Source organism: Crocuta crocuta, unplaced genomic scaffold (assembly GCF_008692635.1).
Source record: "Crocuta crocuta isolate KB4526 unplaced genomic scaffold, BGI_CrCroc_1.0 scaffold216, whole genome shotgun sequence".
NCBI classification, from domain to species: Eukaryota; Metazoa; Chordata; class Mammalia; order Carnivora; family Hyaenidae; genus Crocuta; species Crocuta crocuta.
Window position 1 is genome coordinate 1,917,556 of NW_027531504.1, and position 14,180 is coordinate 1,931,735.

General features: G+C 34.6%; 1 protein-coding gene across 1 annotated transcript in view; it reads right to left on the bottom strand.

Moving 5' to 3' along the window:
- SCYL2 (SCY1 like pseudokinase 2) overlaps positions 1-14,180 on the bottom strand; it is a 64,376-nt gene that overhangs the window by 31,649 nt on the left and 18,547 nt on the right. The window contains exons 3-4 of the mRNA XM_077772174.1: positions 6,861-7,018; positions 1,656-1,800 (exon numbers count right to left, since the gene is read on the bottom strand). Coding sequence (XP_077628300.1) covers positions 1,656-1,800; positions 6,861-7,018 — 303 coding nt within the window. The remainder of the gene's footprint in view (positions 1-1,655; positions 1,801-6,860; positions 7,019-14,180) is intronic.

A 14,180-nucleotide genomic window follows, 5' to 3' on the forward strand; every position in this document is an offset into this window, starting at 1 on the left:
GGTGGGGGTTGGAATGGGGAGTTACAGTTTAATGGATACAACTTCAGTTTTCCAAGGTGAAAAGAGTTCTGGGGATGGATGATGGTATGTTTGCACAACAATGTTAATGTATCAAATGCCACTGAGTTATACACTTAAAAATGGTAGGACAGTAAATTTTATGTTATGTATATTTTACCACAATTAAAAAATATACACTGTTAAGAAAATAAGATATGCCAGACACTAGACACTAGAAGAAAATATTTGTAAGTCATGTATCTGACAAGACTTGTGTCCACAATATATAAAGAAATTTCAAAACTCAATAATAAAAAACAACCCATTCAAAAAATGGGCAAAAGAGCTGAACAGACTATTCATCAAAGAAATACAAATTTAAGCTCCAACAAAATACCACTACATACTGATTACAATGACTAAAATTATAAAGACAAACTATACTTCTGGCAAATATGTGGAAAAAATGGAACTCTCATACATTGCAATAGCAATGTAAAATTAAAAAAAAAAGTTTAAAGGAATGTAAAATGGTATTACCACTTTAGAAAACCTTAAAGTTTCCAAAGAAACTAAATATATACATACCATTTGATCTAGCCATCCCATTCCTACGCACTTAACCTAGAGAAATTAAAGCATATGTCCATACAAAAACTTGTATATGAGTGTTCACAGCAGCTGTATTTGTAATAACCAAAACCAGAAACAAACCAAATGACCATCAACAGATGAATGGATAAACAAACTACAGTATATCCATACAATGGACTACTCAGCAATAAAAAAAAGTACTGATATGCACAAATACATGGATGAATCTCAAAAAAAATTAAGTGAAAGAAGCTAGGCAGGAAAAAAAAGGGTACATCTTAAATGATTCCAATTATAAAACTGTAGAAAATACAAACAGATTCATAGTGACAAAAAGGAGGTCAGTGGTTTCCTGGGACAAAATAGCAAGAAACAGGAGGGAAGGATTAAAGTGGGTATAAGAAAACTTTGGGGGAGTATGAACATGTACATTATTTTGATTGCAGTGATGATTTCACAGGTATATATATCAAATTTATAAAACCATACAGTATTTTGAATATGTGAGGTTTATTGTATGCCAATTAATAACTTAATAAAGCTGTTAAAATATAATAAATAAAATGATCTCTGTCCCCAAGGAACTAAATATCTACTGTATAAATTTACTCTACAGAGTTGAAGATAATTTATTTTAGTAAACAGGGAAAGGAAAATCAGAAAAAGTGGATATATATGAAAAGGCTAACAATATCTCTTGATACCTATTAAATTATTTCCTTAAAGATGTAACTTTTAATTTTAATTCAATACTTAAGTACTTCAACTTAATAGTTTGTTTTGAAATGCATTCCTGAGGTTTATAACTCAAAAAAATCAAAATGAAACCATTCCAACCACCAGTCAGTAAGTACCCTTCTACAAAGGTTACGTATGTTTCATAAATGTAATTTAAATCTAACAATAAACTGTAGAAAAATACAATACAGAAATAGTTTTTAAATTACTGAAAGGATCCAAAGGTTTACCTAACGCAGCTTATATTGTTAATAAGTTTGAAATAGCCAGAAAATAATTCTAGAGGAAAAATCTCTTTTCACATGGTGAACAAAAATACATACCTGGAGCAATCCATATTTGGTTTCTACATCATAAAGGTTATAATCCTTAATGTCTGGAGATACAGGGGAAGGTAGATTTTCCCAGTTACCTAAAACATTGGCTAAACTGGCAAAAACTGGTTCTGTACAAAATGCCAAGCAATCCCTGTTTTAAAAAAGAAAAAGACTTATTTACCACCATTTTTTCCCACATTATCAAAATCAAATATACATAAAATATTAGTGGTCAACAAGACAGCAGACTGATTTATTTTCAGCATTAATATAATACATTTAAACCACAATTTTCAGAATATGCTCAGAGGAATCTGCAAATTTCCCACAGACCCACCCTGGAGCCAGAAGAGTCAGAAAAGGGCACAGAGCACAGTTCCAGGGCCTCTATAACTTCAATCAGAGTAGCTTTGCTTTTACCTACATTATATATAATTTTTAAAGGTGTCACAACTTTTAAATTCTTAAAGTACTGCTCTTTGATATATAAGAATATTTAGAAATTCAGAAAATGTCAGATATTAACATTCAATAGGCTTTATGGAGTAATTATAAAGAGCTCAGGCTTTGAAGATGGACAAATACCCAGCTTCAAGTGCCAGCATCCCTATCCCCCAACTGTGACTTGGACACCTCAGCTCTGAGATTCACTTTGCCCATTTGTAAAATGGTGATAAAAAACCACCTTGAAGGGTTACGTGAAGATCAAAGGAGATAATGAATGTAAAGCACATAGCACAGTGACTTAGCATGCAAACTCAATAAATCTTTACTACTGCTATTATAATTACCAAGTGTTTGAGGCTCAAATCCTAAAACGTTATGACTTGGGCTTAGGCTCTGGCAATGGAGAACTACAAGGTAGTGTGGTAACAAAGCTAAACCAAACTCCTGTACCTGGACTGTAATTGCTTGATGTCAAGTATGCCCTTTGCTGTTTCATCTTTTTCCTATTCCTGTGTACCTTTTCTTTCACCCTGAACTCACTGTTCAAGTAAAAGTGTATGCAGAAGCTCAATATACATGAGAGATTAAGACAAAGTTTCTTCGGGTGAGGGAGAGTTATACTTGCTCACTCATCAACAAGGCGCTATCTTGTTCTTTACTCCCTCCCCAAGCTCATTAACACAGTGAACACCAGGCTTTCATTTGCTGAACTGTACCGGAGGAAAACTGATCAAATGATCTAAAGCCCTTTGCTGTTCAGCAAAGGAAACAACCCACAAAACTAATAGGCAACCGACGGAATGGGAAAAGATAGTTGCAAATGACATATCAGATAAAGGGTTAATATTCAGAATCTATAAGGAACTCACCAAACTCCACACCCGAAAAACAAACAACCCAGTGAAGAAATGGGCAGAAGATATGAACAGACACTTCTCCAAAGAGGACATCCAGATGGCCAACAGACACATGAAACGATGCTCAGCATCCCTCCTCATCAGGGAAATACAAATCAAAACCACACTGAGATACCACCTCACGCCAGTCAGAGTGGCTAAAATGAGCAAATCAGAGAACTCTAGATGCTGGCGAGGATGTGGAGAAACGGGCACCCTCCTACACTGTTGGTGGGAATGTAAACTGGTACAGCCCCTCTGGAAAACAGTGTGGAGGTTCCTCAGGAAACTAACAATAGAACTCCCCTATGACCCAGCAATAGCACTGCTAGGAATTTACCCAAGGGATACAGAAATGCCGATGCATAGGAGCACATGTACCCCAATATTCATAGCAGCACTCTCCACAATAGCTAAAACATGGAAAGAGCCTAAGTGTCCATCAACGGACAAATGGATCAAGAAGATGTGGTTTATCTATACCATGGAATACTACATGGCAATGAGAAACAATGAAATCTGGCCATGTGTAGCAACATGGATGGACCTTGAGGGTGTTATGCTGAGCGAAATAAGTCAGGCAGAGAAGGACAAATATATGTTTGCACGTATAGGAGGATTAGGAGGAACTTAACTGAGGACCAAGGGGGAGAAGAAGGGCGGAAATGGTGGGGGAAAGGGAGAGAGGCAAAGCATGAGAGACTCTTGAATGCCGACAAAAACTGAGGACTGATAGATGTGGGGGGGGAGGGAGGGATGGGCATGGAGGAGGGCACTTGTGGGGATGAGCACTGGGTGTTATGTGGAAACTAATTTGACAATGAACTATTTGTAAAAAAAAAAAAAAATGCTCTAAAGTCTTTTCTATAGTTTTCTGTAATTCCCAGGACTCACGTATTTGAGCTACTCATTTTTTTCCAACATCATCCTTGGTCTCATCAACTTCAAACAGTTATTCCTCCGGTTGGAAACCCCCTTATCTTTTTCATGAATATTCACTTCCTTCGTCATTTTTACAAACAGTCACATTGAGAAGGGCTATATCCTCTTCTCAAGAAGCACTTCCCCAACGACAGCTTCTTACTAGACATTACCTCCTACCCCTACTTCCACCAAATCTAGCTCACTGGCATCTTTATTCATCAAATTCAAGTACTGAGTCCTAACGATACATACTTGATTCCTTTCTTTCTCCTAACAACAAACTATCACCCTTATTACCCTTTACTGAAAAAACCCTTATTAGCCTTGTAATAATCATTACAAGTTTCTTTTACTCCCTTCCTTATGTCATGGGCAGAGAAAAAAACAGAAAACCCTAATCTTTTTAAATTCAGAGCAAAGTCACAAAATGTACTTTAACCTTGCTTTTTATTTTGCTGCATTCAAGGACACTCCTGTACAGTTCTCTTATTTAGCTCCTTATTCCATGGCCCCCTTTCCCCGTTATTCACCTCTTATCACTTTCTACTTTAAAAAGCATAAAGTGCATCTAACATGAATGACTTCATTTCCCCAAACTTCACCTCAATATATTAGTGATTAAATGACCATCCTAAAATTTCCTTTGAGCTCCTCTTATGGGACTTTATTCACATGATGTCTTATCTACTGGGCTCCTTTGTACCTATTTCTAACTTCCAAACTGCCTTCCTGCTACTGAAATTATTGAATATCAATAATAACCTCTCACTAGTAAAATGTAATGAATTTTTCTCAGTCCTTATCTTCTTTTTACTCAGTGGTCCTCAGTGTTACTAGGTCCCTTCTCCCTCCTTCAGCTCACATGACATGTTGCCTGTTTTCCTCATGGTATGTAACAATTATCGTCCATTTCTTTCCCTCACTCTTTTTTTCCCTCTACATTTTAAGTTCTGTCCTCAGTACTCTGCTCTTTTTACTCATGCTCTGGAAAACTTCTTTTATTCATAGCTTTAATTACTACCTCTGTTACCCTTAATACACATCACCAACTCTGGGCTTTCACCTGGATTACTTTACTATGTTGCACATTTCTTTTGGATAATTCCAGTGTTATTTCTACATTAATTAATTCATTAAAAACTGGAAGTTAGTTTTTCCTACCCTAAAGTTGTCCTTTTTGTATCAATTTTATAGTTTTATAAGCTAACAATGAAGATGCCTTAAAGTAACCTTTGAATTGTCTCTCTTAATGACTGCCAGTAAATCCCTCCTATTAATATTTAAGTCACCACAAAAGAAACTACAGAGACAGCTTCCTCCCCCAAGAGACTTAAAATGTAATGATGAAATACAAGACACATTGATACTTGGGGCGACTGGGTGGCTTAGTCGGTTAAGCGTCCGACTTTCGCTTAGGTCATGATCTCGCGGTTCGTGGGTTCGAGCCCCGCGTCGGGCTCTGTGCTGACTGCCAGCTCAGAGCCTGGAGCCTGTTTCAGTCTGTGACTCCCTCTCTCTCTGACCCTCCCCTGCTCACGCTGCCTCTCTCTCCCTCTCTCTCCTAGAAATAAATAAAAATATTAAAAAAAAAAAATAAGACACATTGATACAAGTTAAAATAACAAATTTGGGCAGGATTCTAATAGGTGACATGGTAGAGGAAAAGGTACAGTTAGGAAAGCTCAGGATGAGCATGGCAAACAAAACTTAGGCCACTTTGGGATACAGAGTTCACAGTAGTGATGTTACATAAGAGTCAACAACTATATTTTTCTTCTGGGTTTATTCATAAAAAGAAGAGCAATAAAAATATTATTGTGATATGAGAAATATGTGCATATTTCCGGATAGGCACACCATGGTATTGTGAAAAAAAAACAAAACCAAAAAACCATGGCCTCAAGAATCAAGGTGTCTTAAGTACGTGGCTTAAATAATGTCTCTGATCCTCAGTTCCTCCATATAATTGTGAGAGCCATTTAAGTTAAACAAATGTAAAGCATCTAATACAGTTTTCACAGTAAATACTGGGTTTTTTTCATTCAGGTTGAAAGAAAGTATCTTGTGCTCTTGGAGGAGAGGGATCAGTGAAGATTCCAAAGTAAGAATTATACAGAAATCCAATATATATAAAGAGATAAAAGCAAAAGTTTCCTGGCTGAAAGGAGACTGGAAGCCTGGAACTCTGCCAGCTCTGTTCCCCTACCTGCCTATTCTTCCCCTGTCCTTAAAATTCTAGGGTCCACACAACACAACTGGCAAACCATTTAGTTAAGATCTTCTGAATTAATAGAGAGAAATACAGTCTGCTAGGTAGGAAGGAATTAAGGAAAACAGGGTTAGGAAGAAAGTGGAAAAAGTTTATATAGCTAGGGTATCTAATGGACTATTAAAAGCACCATAGGCACGAAGATTCAGTTAAGACTACACAACATTAGTTTCATGTTCTTGTCATTCTCAGCAACAGTTCCCAAGCTATTCTTGAAAAAAATAAATGGGAGAGTAACTGAGGGCTATGGACTGATATGCTGAGTATATCAGAAAGTTAAATGTCTAGAAGAGTACCTGAAACACACATAAAAATAGTCTGCAAATATGGAATTAATGCAGAGAGTACAAAAAATTCTAGCAAATTAACAAGGAGAGCTACTTGCAGGCAGGGACTGTATGCTATACTTCTGCATCTTCCACTTTGACTCCTATAGTGCTGAGCATAGAGTGAGCAAATACAGACTGATAGCAAATGTGAAGAATATTCCAAAGAAGCAAAGACACAGAATATACAAATAAATTTTAGGGAAGTAATAAATCCATAAGAACTCAACACGGAGTTAATGAGAATTTGTCACTGACAGCATGCTATACAGACAGAATTTAAATATAAAATTATTTTTAGGTATTTGTTCAAAACAAGTCTTTCATGAAAGTTTTTATAAAAATTTACCTGGACTCTTCTAAAGGATGCTGGACAGTAAGAAGTCGAGGGTGTCGTAGTCGAGTTAACTGTTGGACTCCTCGTTTTAGGGAATCGATGATTTGATCCTTTTCAAATTTTTGGTATTTGTCAATCAGCTTTTTATCAAAGACAAAAACAGCTACTTCCTAATAAAAAAATTGCGTATCTAATTTTAATCAAACATATATAAAAGAAATAAAACTTTACCCAAGTGTCACAAGAGTCTACAACTAGAAATAACTAAAATCTAATGTTATAGAAATTATAGCACTGCTGTAATACTTTTGTGATATCAAAAAGTTGGTTTCTTCATGATTAGTAAATTTAAATATTTTTAAAAGTATTAGACCCAAAGCCCTCATCTAAAGAAAACACAGGAAAATCTCCTTCTTTGAACTCTGATACACGAAAGGTGTGTGTAATGTGCTATACCCCATGTAGTAATCTTTTATTTAACCAGAATTCAAATAAAAGCTAAAATGTTTAAAAATTCAAAATGCTGGGGCGCCTGGGTGGCTTAGTCGGTTAAGCATTCAACTTTCGCTTGGGTCATGATCTTGCGGTTCATGGGTTCAAGTCCCGCATCGGGCTCTGTGCTGACTGCCAGCTCAGAGCCTGGAGCCTGCTTCAGATTCTGTATCTCCCTCTCTCTGACCCTCCCCTGCTCACGCGCTCTCTCTCTCCTAGAAATAAATAAAAATATTTAAAAAAAAAAATTCAAAATGCTATTCATAATGATAACCCTGGAGTATACTATAAAATCTTTAATCACTTTTTGAAAGAAAGAGTATATATGTCAGGAAATGTTTGTTGACACAAAAACCCATTTTGTAAGCACCTTTTACATATGAATAACCTATACTCACTCTCTCCTTCCACCCTATCCCCCATCTTATTATGGGTAGAAATTGGGAATGAACGGTAGCAGTACAGGAAGCTGCTAACCCACTGTGTCTCTTCAAGTAAAAAAATACTCTTTTGAGTAAAAGCACACAGTGTCCTTAACTATCTTCTTCCTTTCATTTTCCCTCTTACCCAAGGAAAAATAGTTCCCATCCAGTTACCCAGTCTTAACAAATCAATAAAAAAACAGCTGTATTGATAGTTGTACTATCATAGATAGTACTACCATTGTGTAATGCATCAGTGATGCTACATCTCCATCCTAAATGGAAAGAAAAATGATAAAGCTGGAAGCAAAATTAGCAAAGAATCAATGCTAGCCTTCCAAAAGTCTCTGAAAGATTTTGAATGACTTTCAGAATTTCTATAGAAATCTCTTTCAAAAGCCTCTAATTAAACCTACTACTGCTCAACTATCAATATTTAAGACAGTATCTTTCCATTTTATTGTTCTCTTATTATTTCTACTACATTAGGATTACTGGTTTTCACAGGTTAGCCTGGCAACCTAATTACCTAACAGAGATTCACTGCAGAATCCCAAACCAATAAATAATAACCTACAAGTTACTATCCTCACTTCACAGATAAGGACACTGTGGAGAAGATAAATGTATTACATCTCACAATTGGTAACATCAAGTTTTGAATCCAGTCATTTTAACTCTAAGGGCCATATTCTGTCTCCCCAGAAATAATACAGATCCAATAAATAAAGAGCACCCCAGTAAAACATAACATATGCCTCCAAGAAAACAATCATTTAAGAGATTTAAATAGCACTCATATATAAATACATAATCTTCACTCTTTTGATCATTGCAAGACATAGGACTATCAAAAACAGCTAAGAGCATTATGTAATATTAATTTGAACTAAAAACAAATGACCTAGAAGTTCAAGTTCCTATCTCACCGTGCATGAGTGCAATCTTATTTTAGGAAGTGTTCTGCTGTAACACATTTTATAAATGCATCTAATTTATGTGTTTATTTTTTCGATGTTTTGAGTCCTTGAAAAAAGATCACATGAAATGGCTCTTTGAGCACTTGTAATTTCACCACCCTTAAGGAAAAATACTACACTTCAAAAAAAAAGAAACATCACAAAATTCTCTCTCAGACATTCATTATTATTTTAGGTCACAGATAAAAGATTTCTACATAGATCAGAATTCATTATCAACTATATTAAAAAGATGTTCTCTTTGTTCCAATCAGTTAAAATTAATGAATTTCAACAAAGTTGTGACTAACACTTATACCTCATACTAACTTCCTAAAACTCTTAGCATACACATCAAAAGTTTTCTTCAGAACAGACTATCATCTAGGTTTTTATGCTTTCCTTGTACCACTTCACTACCCACCCTGTTAAGACGTATCATTTGTGTTAAAATCCTGTCACCTTATAAGTATTACAAGCTTCTCAAAGAAACCATGCCAACAAAAAAAAGAAAAAAAGAAACTATGCTAAGCGTCTCTGTATCCACAACAGGATTTACAACTCAGATGTTTATTACCTAGTGGCAACAATAAAAATAAACAGTTACTGGAAGCTTTCCGTTATCATCCTAAATTAAAACCTTTTTTGGCTCCTCATTATGAAAATTTTCAAATACATAGAAAAGATGAGAAAAGATNCCTGCTCACGCGCTCTCTCTCTCCTAGAAATAAATAAAAATATTTAAAAAAAAAAATTCAAAATGCTATTCATAATGATAACCCTGGAGTATACTATAAAATCTTTAATCACTTTTTGAAAGAAAGAGTATATATGTCAGGAAATGTTTGTTGACACAAAAACCCATTTTGTAAGCACCTTTTACATATGAATAACCTATACTCACTCTCTCCTTCCACCCTATCCCCCATCTTATTATGGGTAGAAATTGGGAATGAACGGTAGCAGTACAGGAAGCTGCTAACCCACTGTGTCTCTTCAAGTAAAAAAATACTCTTTTGAGTAAAAGCACACAGTGTCCTTAACTATCTTCTTCCTTTCATTTTCCCTCTTACCCAAGGAAAAATAGTTCCCATCCAGTTACCCAGTCTTAACAAATCAATAAAAAAACAGCTGTATTGATAGTTGTACTATCATAGATAGTACTACCATTGTGTAATGCATCAGTGATGCTACATCTCCATCCTAAATGGAAAGAAAAATGATAAAGCTGGAAGCAAAATTAGCAAAGAATCAATGCTAGCCTTCCAAAAGTCTCTGAAAGATTTTGAATGACTTTCAGAATTTCTATAGAAATCTCTTTCAAAAGCCTCTAATTAAACCTACTACTGCTCAACTATCAATATTTAAGACAGTATCTTTCCATTTTATTGTTCTCTTATTATTTCTACTACATTAGGATTACTGGTTTTCACAGGTTAGCCTGGCAACCTAATTACCTAACAGAGATTCACTGCAGAATCCCAAACCAATAAATAATAACCTACAAGTTACTATCCTCACTTCACAGATAAGGACACTGTGGAGAAGATAAATGTATTACATCTCACAATTGGTAACATCAAGTTTTGAATCCAGTCATTTTAACTCTAAGGGCCATATTCTGTCTCCCCAGAAATAATACAGATCCAATAAATAAAGAGCACCCCAGTAAAACATAACATATGCCTCCAAGAAAACAATCATTTAAGAGATTTAAATAGCACTCATATATAAATACATAATCTTCACTCTTTTGATCATTGCAAGACATAGGACTATCAAAAACAGCTAAGAGCATTATGTAATATTAATTTGAACTAAAAACAAATGACCTAGAAGTTCAAGTTCCTATCTCACCGTGCATGAGTGCAATCTTATTTTAGGAAGTGTTCTGCTGTAACACATTTTATAAATGCATCTAATTTATGTGTTTATTTTTTCGATGTTTTGAGTCCTTGAAAAAAGATCACATGAAATGGCTCTTTGAGCACTTGTAATTTCACCACCCTTAAGGAAAAATACTACACTTCAAAAAAAAAGAAACATCACAAAATTCTCTCTCAGACATTCATTATTATTTTAGGTCACAGATAAAAGATTTCTACATAGATCAGAATTCATTATCAACTATATTAAAAAGATGTTCTCTTTGTTCCAATCAGTTAAAATTAATGAATTTCAACAAAGTTGTGACTAACACTTATACCTCATACTAACTTCCTAAAACTCTTAGCATACACATCAAAAGTTTTCTTCAGAACAGACTATCATCTAGGTTTTTATGCTTTCCTTGTACCACTTCACTACCCACCCTGTTAAGACGTATCATTTGTGTTAAAATCCTGTCACCTTATAAGTATTACAAGCTTCTCAAAGAAACCATGCCAACAAAAAAAAGAAAAAAAGAAACTATGCTAAGCGTCTCTGTATCCACAACAGGATTTACAACTCAGATGTTTATTACCTAGTGGCAACAATAAAAATAAACAGTTACTGGAAGCTTTCCGTTATCATCCTAAATTAAAACCTTTTTTGGCTCCTCATTATGAAAATTTTCAAATACATAGAAAAGATGAGAAAAGATGAAGATACCTTTCACTTAAGAGTCAACTGTTAACTCTATAATTAAATTTTGAGGCTCTTTTTTATACAAAAGTTACTAAAACAAAATATTGGAATACTTTGGTACTCTTGTTTATTCACTTCATATTCTTTAAAATAGATTGGCAAAGAAAGTTACCTACTAAAAAGTATTTTTTCTCAATAACCTATCTTTAAACAAAAAAATGGCCATAAAATAATCTACCCTAAAAACTATCTGTCAAAATGTAGACTACCTATTGATACAAACTTAATTTATAATTTTTTAAAGCTACTTCCCTAACTACAAAGTTGAACTCTTGCTGAAAACAAGACAGTTTAAGTAACAAAATCCAAGCAGATACATAGCAATGTGTCTAGGATTTCCTAATCCATGACTTCCAGCAGCATATCCCTCAAAGTCACCAGGGATGGTTTCTGAGACATGGATACTCCTGGTGATCTCTATTTTATAGACCTTTTGTGACTGGTCAATGGTGACAAACATCATGTGCTTTACTGTTCATGTGATGTGGGGACAATGTTCCTTTCTCAAAATGATAAAATCTAAATTTTTATTTAGACTAAGTTAAAAACAACTTGATATTTGAGAAGACTGAGAGATAACAAGATATACAACTTAAAGTTATTAAAGATAGTCAATGTTCATTATTGACCTAAGCAGCTGGACTAACACTTCCAGCTTTCCACAATGGTTTCTTTTATTTAAAACTTTTATTTATTATAATTTAACCTTTTACAATAATTTAATTATGCCTTTGCCTACACAATATCAGCAAGCCTCACCCATGAATACTGGCATTTGTATTAACATAATGTAGATTTTGCAGAAAGGAAGGGACCATGTCCAAGCCTACATTTGGTAGAATGGGTAGAATAAAGAATATCAGTAAAATATTTATTATATATTTTTAAAATCAGTCTATCTTCATTATCTTCATAGGAAGAATCATTTAACTGGGGGTATTTTAAAGCTTCCACAGCAGTCAGAGCAAAAGAAACAGGGCAGCAAATGTGACTTTTAGGCCAAAACTAAGACTAAAGCTGCTCATGCTCTCTCTCTCTCAAAAATAAATAAAATATTAAAAAAAAAAAAAAAAGGAAANAAGGAAATGGAGCCAAGCACAGAAGCACATACCATTAGCTTATTTATTCCATTTAAATAAAGTTCAAAAACAGGAAAATTTACTTTCAACTGTCAAAGGATCAGATAGCAGGTACCCCTAGTGAGAAGGTGGACAGAGGTAATGACTATGAAAAGATATGAATATTAGCAATGTTTCCTTGATCTGGATACTGGTTATACAGGTGTGCTCACTGTGAACATTCATCAAGCTGTACACTCATGATTTGTGCACTGTTTTGCATAAGTTCTTAAAAATATATTTAAAAAACTAAATAGGCACAATTTTTATTCCATAAATGGTCACCCTGAAATGTCTTATAATGTCTCTATTGAGATTCTAGAAAGAGTAAGAGTTAGAAAATAAGAGCTACTCGTAATGAACACTGAAAACGGAAAATAAATAGTATTGAAGCCTAAATAGTACCTTCAAGTGCCAAGAAACTATAATTGATTATCCATTTTAACATGTTTACAAGTTGCGTTTGGTTAAGCTTACCCAAATAAAAGCTTTAAAATCTTAATTTTGCATACAAAGTTATTTTGTATACAAAGCTGGCCTAAACACTTTTCTTTTAAATGTTTTATTTATTTTTGAGAGAGAGAGGGAGAGCATGAGCAGAGGAGGGTCAGAGAGAGGGAGCTATAGAATCTGAAGCAGGCTCCAGGCTCTGAGCTAGCTGTCAGCGCAGAGCCCAACGCGGGGCTCAAACCCACGAACTGTGAGATCATGATCTGAGCCGAAGTCGAACGCTTAACCAACTGAGCCACCCAGGCACCCCAACACCTTATTTAAATGCAAAAAAACAAAAAAAATCGACTTTACACTTTGCTTGAGACTCTTAGGAATTGTTAATTGCGCTTCAGGAATTACTATGAGATGTTTCTTCAATGAATGTCTTTCAAAAACGATAAATATTAGCAACAATTGGTTTTGGAAGCATAAAGCCAGAATAATAATAATACAGGTGTCCAGTCAGGTACAATGACGACGCTACCAGGCGCACAAGTAAATTTTTATTTACCAATTCTTTTTATCTTGCTACATTCCAGGTTTCATTAGTATGTACTTTTTTTCATCTGTTCTGTAGGTGTTTTTATTACTACTCCACTCCTCTCAGAAACCTTCATTTAGGTTAAAAAGTCAAAAGCTGTACATAATCTGAAATTATAATTCATCATGTACTGTTGTGAACTTGAAATAACTCTAGCAAAAAGTACATGGAGTCTCCTAGCCCTAGTCCCTAACCCGATGTTTACCTCAAAGTCAAATTTAAGATTATATAATCTGCTATAAAACACAAATGCAATCAAGTACACTTATGCTAGATCTAAAAAGAGTGAGAGGGTTAAATAAAAAAATTTTTTTTAATTTAAAAAAAAAAGTCCTTAGTCTCAGTGTCCCTTTACGCAGGGGAAAAAAGACCAAGAAGAATATCCTTTTCCATTATTTTTCTCCTGGCTTCTCTAAGAACAATGTTGTCATACAGAACTTTCTGTAATGATAGAAAGTTCTATATCTGCATTGTCAGTATGGTAGTTCTAGGCACATTATAGCTAAGGAACGTCCAAAATGTGACTAGTGCAAATAAGGAACTAAATTTAGTTTTTATGAACTGAAATAGGCATATGTAGCTTGTGGTTACCATACTGGATAGCATAGCTCTAGATTATCTATCATCTATGATTCCCTTTCAATAAAAAATGAGATAACTAAAAAAGAACTGAAACTTCA